The sequence below is a fragment of the Pterocles gutturalis genome, unplaced genomic scaffold (genome assembly GCF_000699245.1).
Source record: "Pterocles gutturalis isolate BGI_N339 unplaced genomic scaffold, ASM69924v1 scaffold55, whole genome shotgun sequence".
Classification (NCBI taxonomy): Eukaryota; Metazoa; Chordata; class Aves; order Pterocliformes; family Pteroclidae; genus Pterocles; species Pterocles gutturalis.
In genome coordinates, this window is record NW_010145401.1 from 1186 (window position 1) to 13745 (window position 12560).

The following is a 12560-nucleotide window of genomic DNA, read 5'->3' on the forward strand; positions in this document are numbered from 1 at the left end:
CATGGGGAGAGTGAGAAAGAAAATGATAGTGAGAGAAAGAAAAATCAAAATAAAAATGAAACGAAGGCTGCTGCCAGCTGTCTTTTCAAATAGATGTCTCCTTCAGGAAGGTGTGTTTGAGCATACAGCTGAAGTGTCTAACCTCTGGAGTGGCTTCTCAGAAGTGAATCTCTTTTCACAGATCCACCTAAAAGAAGCAATAGGAACAGGGCTATATTCTGTGAATAAAGTTGTATTTTAAACACATTTTTCACCTCAGAATTCCCTTGTAGCTCCCTGCCTGGCACGCTGCCTTTATTGAAACACATTTCTAGACAAGATGTCTGCTTGTATTTTGGGTTCTGCTTCTCTCCCATTCTAGACTTGAGCTTTTCACAAAAGTGCCTTGTAAAAGTATTCTGGATATACAGGCTAGGTGAAGTCAGATGATGTTGGCTGTCGGCAAGTTAACAAAATTTTACCAGATTTTACAGAAATATGCATGAAAAAAAGGCTTGCAGGTGAATAGTTAGTGGAATTATTTTAAAATCAACACAGAAAGGAGTTGCAGTAACATTGCAAAGGTGTTTTATTGATGCCTATGTGTGATAAAAGAGGAGATAAAGCCTGAAGGAAACATATCAAGACAGCCGACAGTTTATGCTCTTTATTTTAAAGCAGATGGATGACCACCATTTATAAAATACAGCAAAATAAACAGTTTAATTCAGATGCAAAAAAGTGCCATCTCTTCAAACAACAGACTGGCTTGGTGTTGGTATGCCATCATAATCATCTGAGTAGTGCTGATATTGGTCAGTAAGAAGCGGCTGATGCAACTCATCCTTATTTTTCTTGACACGTACTATACATGCAGCGGTAGCAAAGATAATTGCAACAAGAACGAGTGCAGTCACTATTGCGATAGTTATCATCTCTGTGACACGGAGAGCCCGACCTACAGGAAGGAAAGCAAAAGGGCAAGTCATTAGAAGTAAATGACAAATATATGCATAAACATCAGAGGGACAGACCAGAGCTCAGTATTTGTTGTTATTCAATGAGCAATGAAGTAGAACTAGTTTAAATTTTGGTTGATGATATTTGTTCCAAAATGTAAGAAAATTTTAATCTGTCTTTTTACACTCTAAAAAACAGTCCTGGACCTTTCTTCTGCTATCTGGTTTGTGAGGGATTTGCATTATCTCTAGTGGTTTAATGAAGGCATATGATATAGGAATAAGGACCTTCTGTGTGGTTTAGATCCAAATGAGAACTACAAAAATTGAAGTGGGTAGTGGGAATTTCACTCAGGAACACTCAGCAGCTATGTAGCTATAATGAATCCCAAACACAACTGATTTGGAAAGCCAGGCAAAAAAAGAAAAAAGAATAAATACCTTTACAGAGAGATCAGATACTGTTTGTGAAATTTGAACCAACATTGTTATATGATGCATAAACTTAAAGGGAGAAAAGAGGAAGCACCTTGATTGGGCAGTTTACCTGGCCACTCGACTTCGTAGCTGTATCCCAGGTTTTCTGGTGCAGTAACAAACATTTCATTATTGGTAACTGGAGGCCAGAAAGGCACCATATTGTACTGTCGGTTATGTCCAATAGGGGCATTCTCCAGTGGATATGTTGAGATATCTAAATTTGAAAGTCAAACACACTTTGGTAAATAAAATCAAAATAATCTGCACCATTTCACTTTTTTTTTTTGGGTTTTTTTTTTTTTGTTTGTTTTTTTTGTTCCTAATCTACCTTAATCTAGACGGATTGTTTTTCCAGTGTAATAGATCCAGAATGTAGGGCTCTGTTCTGTCCAAAAGCAAGACTACTTATGATATCTCTGTTTTTAACAGAAACCAGCAGGAAATTGTAAAACTTTTGGCCTGCATTGAGCTTTTATTTTCTTCTTACTTGGAAAAGAAGAAATATGTGTATATGGAGGAAAACCTTTTTGTACAATATGGCTTTGTCTTATTGTAACAGTGATGAAGGGCTCTCTCACGCAGTCCAGGAGGGCAGCTGATATGAACTCCAGTGGAATTATTTTGTTATGTTATGGTAAATCAGGAGAAGGTCAGCTGAAGCAAAAAAACCCAACAAAAAACCCCCCCCAAAAAACCATCTTGGTAAGATGATGGAAAAGCTTGTGATAGATCATGTATGTACCATAAAGGAATTCAATTGCTCTCTGATCATTGACGTGGGAAAAATACATGAGGCGTGTTGTGAAAGCTGCATAAAGAAGTCTCAGTTGTGCAACAGCAGCTGCCTTCTATAAAAGAAGGAAGAGGGGTCTGGATTGTCCTAAGAAGAATACAGTTGCTGTTTTGTGCAGACTAATGCACAGATATCAGGATTACACAGAATTGTCTCCCCAGTTCACTGATGCAGATCTCCTTCCTTTTTTATTTATTTTTTTCTTTCTTCTTTACAGTTCCTTCCTTCTGTCTTTCCTTCCTTCCTCCCCTTCATATCCTCCCTTATTCCTTTTCTCTCTTGTTTTCAGAGTTAAAGAAGCAAGAGCAGCAACAGTGATCAACCTTTGAAAGGATATCGAAATGGTTATGGAATGCTGGTAGTAAATCACAAAAGTGGTAAAAATGGATTGTGAGGGTGTGCATGGCATCTGATCTTGTTTACAAGAAGAAGCCTAGGTGTTTACTCCACACAATGACACAATGTCCATGAAGTATTTGGACCTTCCATGGTTACACTGTCTTTGCTCTATGGAGACAATGTATTTGCACATTTTGTTTTCTTGTATTGTGCCTTGGTAACTCTGGCCAAGTCCCTTCACAGACAGTGATTTGAAAATGAGTGTTAGTGGGGTGGGGAAGTGAGCTTTCTTGTTATTACTCTGTCTTTGTTAACTATACTAGCTGTTAAAATTCCAGTCGTCACTCCTAAGCTTAGGGGCATCTTGCTGTGCCACAAGATGCAGCTGATCTCCTGTGACTGACAACCAGCCCTCAGACCTCTGTCAATGAGCACATCTTACCTGCAGAATGCCTTCTCAGCCACTCATCAAAAACAGCATCTGTAAATGTGTGCAGGAGGACAAAAATAGGATCGTTTGGTGATAAATGAGTTTGCCCTCCTGTCCCATTCAAAAATAGATGAGCCAAGTTGTGAAGACTTCGGACAGCTGGGTCGTATTTCCCTGAAGGATCACTGTACCCTGAATATGCAAATGAAAGAGAACACAAAAAATCCCTGTAAAGATTTTGTTCGGAAGCTGCAGTCCCAGATGGATGCTTTTTTCTCTGAAAGGCTGTCATCTTTTTGTGTTACCTTGCTTAACATAAATGAGTAGCTAATTCTCTACCCACTGGCATTTAAGAAATATCCCTAGCATAATTTTCTGATTAAAATAGCCTTTACAAAAGAATGCTGAGGATGTGGAGTGCAGGACTTCTGGGATCTAATGCAAAAATGGTCAAATTAAACCACATCATAGTATGAAAATAAATGTATGTGTTTGGGACCTACATATCTTTCAGCATAACTGAAATAGTTGCATGTATTTTCAAACTGCTGACTTAAGTGCATATATGTCATGATCTATCCTGATGAGCCAGCTACTGTTTCCACACAACATTTCCATGCTTACTGTGAACAAATCTCAGAAAGCTTCACATGCTCTTTTTTTTTTTTTTCGCTGAAGATACCCTATGTAACTCTGTTAGTGCCCAGCACCTGGTAACCATCATGTTAGATGTCTGGCTCTGAAACAGCATGAAAACTTGTGTTTTCAAGCTCTGGACAAACTTTCCAGATGGAGGTCCATACAGCTAATTAGCTAAAGCCATGTTTAGATACATAGATATTGACAGCCCATTTGTCAAATGTGGTAAGGATCCAAAACTTTAATATAAACTTAAAAGGTTGGTGCAGATTCTTGGTTTTGTTCTCCAAGAGAAAGAAAATGGAGGAGATCCTCCCAATTGTAGGAGTCATGCCTCTTCAAAAGAGCCAGAGGATCTATGAGAAGTCTGGTAGGGATCTGAACTGTCACTTGGTAATCTTGCTTGTGAATCTTAGTTTTTCCTGTTAAAAACTCCGGATTATTAAAGTGCAGAAACAATTGTCTGATAGTGGCTGAACAGCATAGATCAAATCTTTAGACTGGTTTCTGTGTTGGGGGGTGTGTGTTCAGATGCCAGTGACTGAAAATTTAATTTTAAGTGTGTAGAGCTCAGAGAAGAAGAGAGGTATATGGACCAGAGAGAAGGACTAATATGTCTAGCAGTAAATCCTGTATCCAGATCTCAGTTACTACTTCAATACCATTTAATTAAGTACTACCAAGACTTACAATTTCTTTTGCTTACTTTTGTTTGTTTTAATTCAGATACAAGAGTAACTGCTAAGAGCACTTGTTTGTCTTGTTTAAGGCTGCAGCTGCATCAATCTGTGGGCAAGGGCTGTCTGTTTTCAGTGACAGCAACCTATTACTAGGTTGCATGTAGCTGGACTCAGATAGTTTCTAGTTCATATGCTGGTGACAGAGGCTTTTACACATTTAAAGACCTGACATAGGCTATAAAATAATTTACCCAGAGGTTATTTCCATTTAATACTAAGCTAATACTGAATGCTGAAAAGTCCAATAGACTGTCTCCAAACTCATACTTCCAACAGGAAAAATGGCAAGCCTGCTCCCTTGACTTGTTTGGAGTTGTTCCAGTTGTTTTATTTTCAATGTTTACCTTCTACTGTGTTGCGGAAACTGTCTGTTGAATTGGAATAGAAAGGAGGAGTGTCAAATACACCAACTTCCAAACACTGAGCAACATCTTCAGGCTCTGGGAGACGCTGTACCATAGGCCGTGCAACATTTCCAGCAGGATTTCTTCGGATAGGACCACCCTCAGTGCCTGGGGGTGGAGAGATGAGAGAAGACAATACTGGTGCAAAAGAGTAGGCCACAGAGTACATCCTTCTAATGTCTGAACCATGGGCAGAAAAAAGATGTCTCACAAATGGCACTTAAACTCAATAAATGGGTCAGCTCCTCATGTCAGGCAAAGAATCTGAATCTTCACGGGTTCCTGTGTGCTGGATCCTCTGCACCAGGATTTGAACAGGTATCTAGAAGCCTCTTAGTGAAATTTGTAGTTTTGTAAGTGGTTTGGGAAATTTTTCTATAGTTTCTCAATGTGATTTCTTGATGAGACCTAGGACAAAAGTTTTGAGGATGCCCTGACAGAGTAGCTGGGAAAAGCACTATAGTTGATTATGTAGGTGACAAACCCAATATTGTTTTTTGCCTATTTTTTCCCCACATTTCCATGCAGTTGCTGAGTTGTGGCTTGAAGGTGATGAATATAAAATAATCTTTCTGAGATTTTTTAGCTCTTGTAGCTAATGTAGATATGTTAGGTTTCAGTATTCCTCACATTCAAAACATGCTCCACATAGCTAACATGGGGATTTGTCTAGATGTTCTCCTTTTAGGAGCAGCATGCCATGACAGTGATAAGTGGAGCAGTCAGAAGAAAACTGAGGCTTCAGTTAAGAAATGACACTGCCAGATTTAATTTTTTTTGTGGCACAGGAGAGGCATAGGAAGGGAAGTAAAACAATGTGCTCTTCTGGTGATACAAGCTCCTGATCAAATTTTGAGCTGCTTGGTGCCTCAGTGCAACACAGATTATGTGTACTATCACAGGAGATTGATGAAACTTGGATCAAGAATATTCAAAAACCACTTTAGGACGTTTTGGCTGGGAAAAGCCATTGCAATGTAAAGTATTATATTCATTTATCATTAAAATTATTTTCTCTCCAAATATCTGCCAGAAGTCATACTTACTATTACAGATGGTTCCCAAAGTTTCATAGTCTTCTATGTTTTCACATAGCACTCGCCACTGAGAGAAGATTGAGTTCTGGCTAATAAGAGAGACATCAAAGTTGCTTCTAGCTCCCATCAAGTCGTCTGAGCAGATATCACAAGTGTTTTGTCCTGTTGCAAAGTTCCAGTAGGGCAGTCCAAAAGTGGGGTCCTGCAGCATGTTCTAAACCACATAAATATTGTGTTAATACATGTGTGCCTCAGACAGATACAATATTTACTGCTAGAAGGATGTTAAATAACAGTTAAATACGTCATAGTAAAAGTCAGAGTCCTTCATCATGGAGGAGAGGAAATCTATGGAAAACCTATGAAATCTATGTAAAACCTTTTGGTAGTTTTTCCCATTGATGCCTTTCTTCAACAGAACAGATAGTTGAACTGTTGAACTGAGCCATGGATCTCCCTTATTACTAATACAATACCTCTTCCATGAAACCATATTGTGAGTAGTAAGAAACATCAGTTAATACTCATACTCAATTTTTCCAAACATTTTTAATGGCCTGTCAACAACAGCAGCATTTGTAACACAGAATAACTAAGCCAACTGTGGAATGACTGAGCAGATGGAAGAGTAAGGAAAAGGGATATTGACCCTTCAAATTGTCATTGTTTCGTTCTAGTATGGGGTTGGAGTTGAACAGTGCTGGAGTGTTTTCTGGCTTCCAATAATCGTATACAAGGATGTGTTGTACAGCCAAATCAGCTTAACTAATGATCAAATTTACTAGCTTAAACACATATATTAAATCACCAAGATCTAGAACTACTCAGGCTTTCCGCATAATGAAATGCCACTGATGTCAAAAGTGAGTTTATGAAAAGGGTTTGTGCCTGAACCTGATGCAGAGCCTTTGAAGCTTGTGGAAACACTTGAAGTGATTTCAAAGACTATTTAATCCTGCCCTTGAAAACTTATTTTCTCCTCTTTAAGAAGGATGATGATCCATAAAATAATATATTCCTTTTATGGATAGGTCTGCACAAGGAAAGGGAAACAAGAGAATCACTGGTGTATGAAACAGATTATAACAAAACATTAATTTCTCTAACCAGTTACACTAATTATACAAATAAAATCCGATTCTGAATCCCCAAGCCATTTCTGTAATACTTTTCTTTAGAATTTCTGCTGCTTTGATTATTCTAACTTAGACAAGATTCTGAGCCTTGATATTAAAAATAACACTGGCAATAACTTTTGTTGGTCCGGTAAAATGCCTTCTGTGGCTATATCTAGAATTTTTATCTATTTTTACTGGAGATTTTTAAGTAGCTACTGTGTTTTCTGTTACTGTGATTGAAGTATTATTTTTAACATCTCTATAACAGTGACAGTCTAAAACCTAAATGCACTCTCTTTAGTATACCTAATGAGTTACTGAAACTGAAACAGGATTATTTGTATGCTTGTAGGAAGAGCTGCTGTCATTTTTGACTGTTGCAATAAGGGCATAAGTTCTTTAACTGTACAAAACATTTCATGAACTCATGGCTCAACATTAATGTGAACTTTACCTGCATGTCTCTTTCAAGCTGCAGTAGATGGTACCTATGCCATGTGACAAAAGCTGGTCCCTCATGAGAGAAATCAACTCCTCCAAAACTCTGCTGCCCTGCACCAAGGAAAGTCTTCCTGACAGAATAATAATGAGACCACACAAAGTAGTTATAAATGGAAATATTCTCAAATTGTGGTGTGCTGCCATCTGGTCCAAATATTTCCTCACGTCTTCGTGTGGCAATAACAATGTCAGGATGGATTGTCACCTTGGCTTGGTGTAAGGCATTCACAAAACGCCTCCTTTCGTCTGCACTCAGATCCAAAAGATTCCTCCTGACTGTGAGGATACAGAAGAAGCAAGTTACCAAGGTAATAGACACTCAAGTCTGATCTCACATAACTAATTTATTCTGCTCCTAATAATTCCAGGCAAGTCCCTTTTTCTTCAAACGTTCTTCCATTTTTTATTTGGGCAATTCAGAGAGTACTGAGCACAAATAGAAAACGTTGTTTATCATCAGAAAGGTTCAGCCAAATAAAAATAAAGCCCAAAACATTGTGGTTTTAGTGCTTTTAGAAGTATTGTTATGGATTACCCTTCCATTCTGTCAGAGAAATAACAAAGACAGTTCTTTGTCACACAAACCTGTCAAAACTTCATCCAATATACTTAAGGTTTCCTGTGGTAATACTTTGCAAGAAAAAATACTACATAACAATTTATAATAATCAGAAGCTCAACTGCTTGACAATTTAGTGAAGAAATACATTGTTTATGTTTGAACCTTTGTAGGAAAAATGGCAGATTCACCAGGGAATTGTGAATTGTGAATTTTATACAGTACACAACAACTCTCTCTTAATGTAATTACCTGCTATTATTAACAACAGCCATAAATTAGGCCTTTTCATCAGTATATTGCAAAACCATTTAAAAATATCAATGTCCACATACAGACAGTGAAACAAGGAAGAAAATTGACTTGTTGAAATATTAGTATATCACTATGAGGAGCAGAATCCACAACACCTCACTCCCAGTCCAGCACTCTTTTACCTGAACTGAAAAGATTTCAGGCTAAGTTTAGAGTAAGACACAGGTTGAAGTTCTCACAGCTGTTCTTCAACATGTACTCATTTTCATTATAAAAAATACTTTAAAATCCGTAATTGTCCAAATGAGTGATATGAGAAGCAAAAGGTCTTCAGCATGAATCAATATGAAGAATAAAAGTGAATTACATTTCTCTATATAAAGTTGATTCAGTGGGGGATGTTTTGGCTTCACTGTATAGAAATACTTCCATGAAGCATGAGTTTCATCCAAGGACTCTATATCCTGAAACATGTTTTTCTGTTTTGCAGAACTGAACTGATATGCTAGTGCTGGTTGCTGAAGCGTTTTTTTCGTTTAGATTTTAAGTAGCACACTAAAAATACCCATCTAATTTTGATTTACATAGACATCGTAACCTATTTTTTCAAAATATGTGCCTGAGCCAGAATAAAAAATTGTGACTGTTATTAAAGTTAGGCATGAATTTAGAAGATATGAAGGCACCGAACTGCATTTTACAGCTATATTATGTGGATATGCCAACAGTAATCCAATAATTATTTCTGAAGTCTGAGCAGCTGGGGCCAGGTCTATGGATGGACAAAAGAGGTGAACTCCATCTGAAATCTTAAAACATAGTAAGAAGCTAATTTGCCCTTTTTAAACTCATGTTGTCATGCATGATAAATCTGATTTGCTTAGTATTTTACTGAGTACTAAAGGGATTTAATAAGTGGGAAAAGTAAAAAGTGCTCTTGTATACCCTAGAAAATTGGTTAAAGCTGCTTTTTGCCTATCTCTAGATTTACTAAGTTTATGCATGTTAACATTCTTTTTATTATTTATTTTTCAGAGTTTTCACCATTGTTAAAGAGAACAGTCCAGAACATCAGAGAGTGCAGCCTGGCTTAGCAGATCCACTTCTTGAGTCATACCTTGTGCTTTCTAATTTGTTTCTTGGAGCTTAAAGAATAAATAAAATCCCAAGGTCTTTCCTACAGCCCTCAATAAGTTGTTTTTAAGGAATCTTATTGTAAAGATTTTGAATTTGTAAGCAGTCCTTTATTAACCCTTGCTGGAACATGCACTTGTTCACAGAGCATTTCCTATCTGATGAAAATAATGGCAGTGCTGATTTCTGTTTCTGCAAGAGGCACTGCACATTTGTGCGAGAGACCTGTTGTTTCTCATGTCAACAGAACCCATCACTCATTTGGAGGATTATGAATTTTACAGGATTTCAATATCACCTTTAAACTTTCACTAATAAAGACTGAAATCCTGTACATTCAGATGGTTTTGACTTATGAACAAGGATCTGGCCCCAAGCCTGCTTCTCTCTTTTAGTTTGCCTACTGTAGACAACATTTTTCCAGACCCACAATGATTTCATAACCATTTCAAAAAAATTTAGCTATCTGTTTATGGTATTCTGGACTAAACTGAAGCTAGAGAACTCTCCTAAAGGCCCACCGGTTCCGGTGCTGGTTAATCTGAACAGCTCATAATCGTGAGTTAAGGTTTCTAAAGACATTGACAGCAACTAGGCAAGTAAAAATTTGCAAGGCCAGGTACATAGTTTAGAAATGTATTAAGGCATTTTGAATCAAAAGAACTGCCGGCACACTTAAAATACTCACAAGGTACTAAACATGATGTCTAGATATTTATTGTTTCCAGACATATAAACAACGCACATACATGTCTATATACATTGTTTTACTCTTAAATAATTCCAAAGAATACAATTTTTTCAATTTAAATGTTTTGTTCTTTAGTGGACTTGGTCTTAATCCTGCACTGATTACAGGTTTTTTTTCTTGGGCAGCAAATGTTGGTCCTTGATACACAAGCTGAACAACTCATCTTGCAGCTGCCTTAATAACCCTTATGGCAATATATATTTGCTAAATAAATACAAGGACATTTTTGTATTTTAAATAAAATAAATATGCTAAATACATTTAGAAGCAAGCACTGCCAACAGGCAATTTTCTTGTCATATTTCTGTCTCACTTACCTATATTTATTTGTTGGCTACAAGTAGGTCCAGTCCAGCCAGGGCGACATGACCCGCAGTTGTAACCAGAGAAATTACCATTGCACCGGCAGGTTTGATTGAAGAAGCGTATGGGCCATTGCTCACGGTCATCGCGCCCATCATGGATGTACTGTGGGCCGTGGGGTCGTGAATCGACAATCACCTGTACACACCGGCCCCTCCCCGTAGACACACCACAGCGGTCAGTACCTGGCCCAAACACAGGGAAATAGTCTGGGCAACACATGCCACTCCTCAGGGACTCGACAGTAGCACACTGGCGAGGGAACTGAGCTCCAGCTTGGCCGAGCATGCTAAGAAGCTGTGTCAGGGAAAAGAGCAGCAGCATGGGGAGCTGCATGGCAGCGGATCCAGCAGAGCCAGCTCCTTCCAAGAGCAGGCAGTCCACACACATTGAGTTCTCTCCTGCAATGGGACACCCAGCTTCCTCTACAGAGAAAGAAAAAGAGAGACAGAGAGAAAGAGAAATAAAAACAAGTGATACAAACCTCCAGGCTACCCCTTCCACCCCAGAACGTGCCTCTGAACCCTGCACTTCGATACTCTAACTGGAAAAGCGAACAACTCTGAGTACAGACACTAATCTTCTTCTCTTCTCTCATTGTCTGCAGAAAAGATAGTGACTACCTAGAGCTATATTTCCTCATTGACTTCTAAGTGCTTCCCAAATGTTCATTCTCATTGTACATCTGCCAGCCAAATTTACTTCACTACCACAAAATGCTAAAATCTGTCTAAGGCATCAGTTTGTTGAACCTTTTTTTCCAACTTGCCCCCTCTTCTCCCCATTCCTGCCTGTCTTTTCTGCATTTAATAGAGTGTCTTGTCCTCTACTCAGCAGCTCCCCTCTGTGTTCCCTTGCTGTTCTCTAGCGGCCGCTCCACCAGAAGATAGAGCCACAAAGCTTCATGCATTGTACCTGTTCTCTCTTTCTGGTACCTCTCCTCTCCTGAGATACTGTGCTATCTCTGCACGTCCTACGGCTGTGTCCAACCTGAAATAAACACTGCTAATTTCTCTCCTAGTTCAGCCTGCTTACTAATCCTTCCTCTACCAACACAGTATGGCTTGGCCTCACTCTCCTTCTTCTATTAATCCTCTTTCTACTTCAGTGCATTTCACTGGACTTTAAGTACTTGAACAGCACATGATTTCTTTCATGCTTCTCTCCTTGTGATTTTACAAGTTTTAGCAAAGGTCAGAGACAAATACTTGAATTCAAAACAGAACAACTATGAAGTTTTTTTTTTTAATTACTTGCAAAGAAAGGCTCACTTGAAAACAAAGAACACTGGGGAAATTCACATTTAACAGACACTTAAAAAAATAAAATTCTTCAAATGACATTTTCAAGATTAGGCTGAGGTAAGTGACAAAGATACGTTATTTAGGAAATTAAAAATTCCAATCTTAAACTTACAGCTTTGAATTTAACTATTTATTTTGAAAATAAAATAAAAAGAGGATGATCATATTGGAGTATCCTCAAATGCTAAATTCTGAGCAGGTGCTGTGAAGGATAATGAAACAAATAGAGAAAAACAGTCTCTGAAATTAAAAAAATGTTTCTATATTCTTTGTGAAGACAATTTCCACTGAGCAAAACTATCTTTATTCAAACTCTTACTCTCTTTCTGATCTATCAATAAGGATGGCTTTCAGTGGAATGAAAATATTTTGTCAAGAAACATCTTGACTGGCACCAAGACAACACATTAACAAGTTTTCTGGGAAAAGGTTCAACCACAGTGTAACTGACATGGAGCAGAAAATGGGTTACCTACTCCTTCTTCTGCTTCTCTATATGCAGGTCAAAATGTGAGAGTGCACCCAATTCTGAAACAGGGCTTTTTGGTTTATTTATTCTTGCCAACCTGCCATGGATCACAGTGGTAAACCTTGCCATCTGTGGCTTGTATAACCAAGTATGCTACAGCTTGCTTCAGTGTAGGATAAAGGTTTAAGTACGCTTCTCCATATCTTTAATTCATTCTCCATTTGCAGACAGGAATATTTTATAATCCTTAGAAGAAACTCTTTCCTTTTCTGACTTTCATTTTATGCTCCATTTGATCCTATTTTC

The 12560-nt window shown here is 38.0% G+C and overlaps 1 protein-coding gene across 1 annotated transcript; it reads right to left on the reverse strand.

Annotated features, from left to right (window-relative positions):
* Positions 1 to 631: 631 nt before the first annotated feature.
* On the reverse strand, positions 632 to 11561 carry TYRP1 (tyrosinase-related protein 1). The gene is made up of 8 exons (XM_010085345.1): positions 11397 to 11561; positions 10436 to 10906; positions 7373 to 7695; positions 5810 to 6014; positions 4704 to 4871; positions 2993 to 3172; positions 1486 to 1632; positions 632 to 937 (listed from the first exon to the last, which is right to left on the reverse strand). Exons 2-8 carry the CDS (start codon positions 10869 to 10871, stop codon positions 732 to 734), a joined length of 1665 nt encoding a protein of 554 aa, XP_010083647.1. The 5' UTR covers positions 10872 to 10906; positions 11397 to 11561; the 3' UTR covers positions 632 to 731.
* Positions 11562 to 12560: the final 999 nt, after the last annotated feature.

Excerpts from the sequence above, each read along its gene's own strand:
- TYRP1 (XM_010085345.1), bottom strand. The coding sequence starts at position 10,871 with ATGTGTGTGGACTGCCTGCTCTTGGAAGGAGCTGGCTCTGCTGGATCC. Across the intron at positions 4,872-5,809 it reads TTTGGGAACCATCTGTAATA|GCACTGAGGGTGGTCCTATC; the intron begins GTAAGTATGACT and ends CTCCACCCCCAG. Across the intron at positions 1,633-2,992 it reads GCTGAGAAGGCATTCTGCAG|ATATCTCAACATATCCACTG; the intron begins GTAAGATGTGCT and ends TTTCAAATTTAG.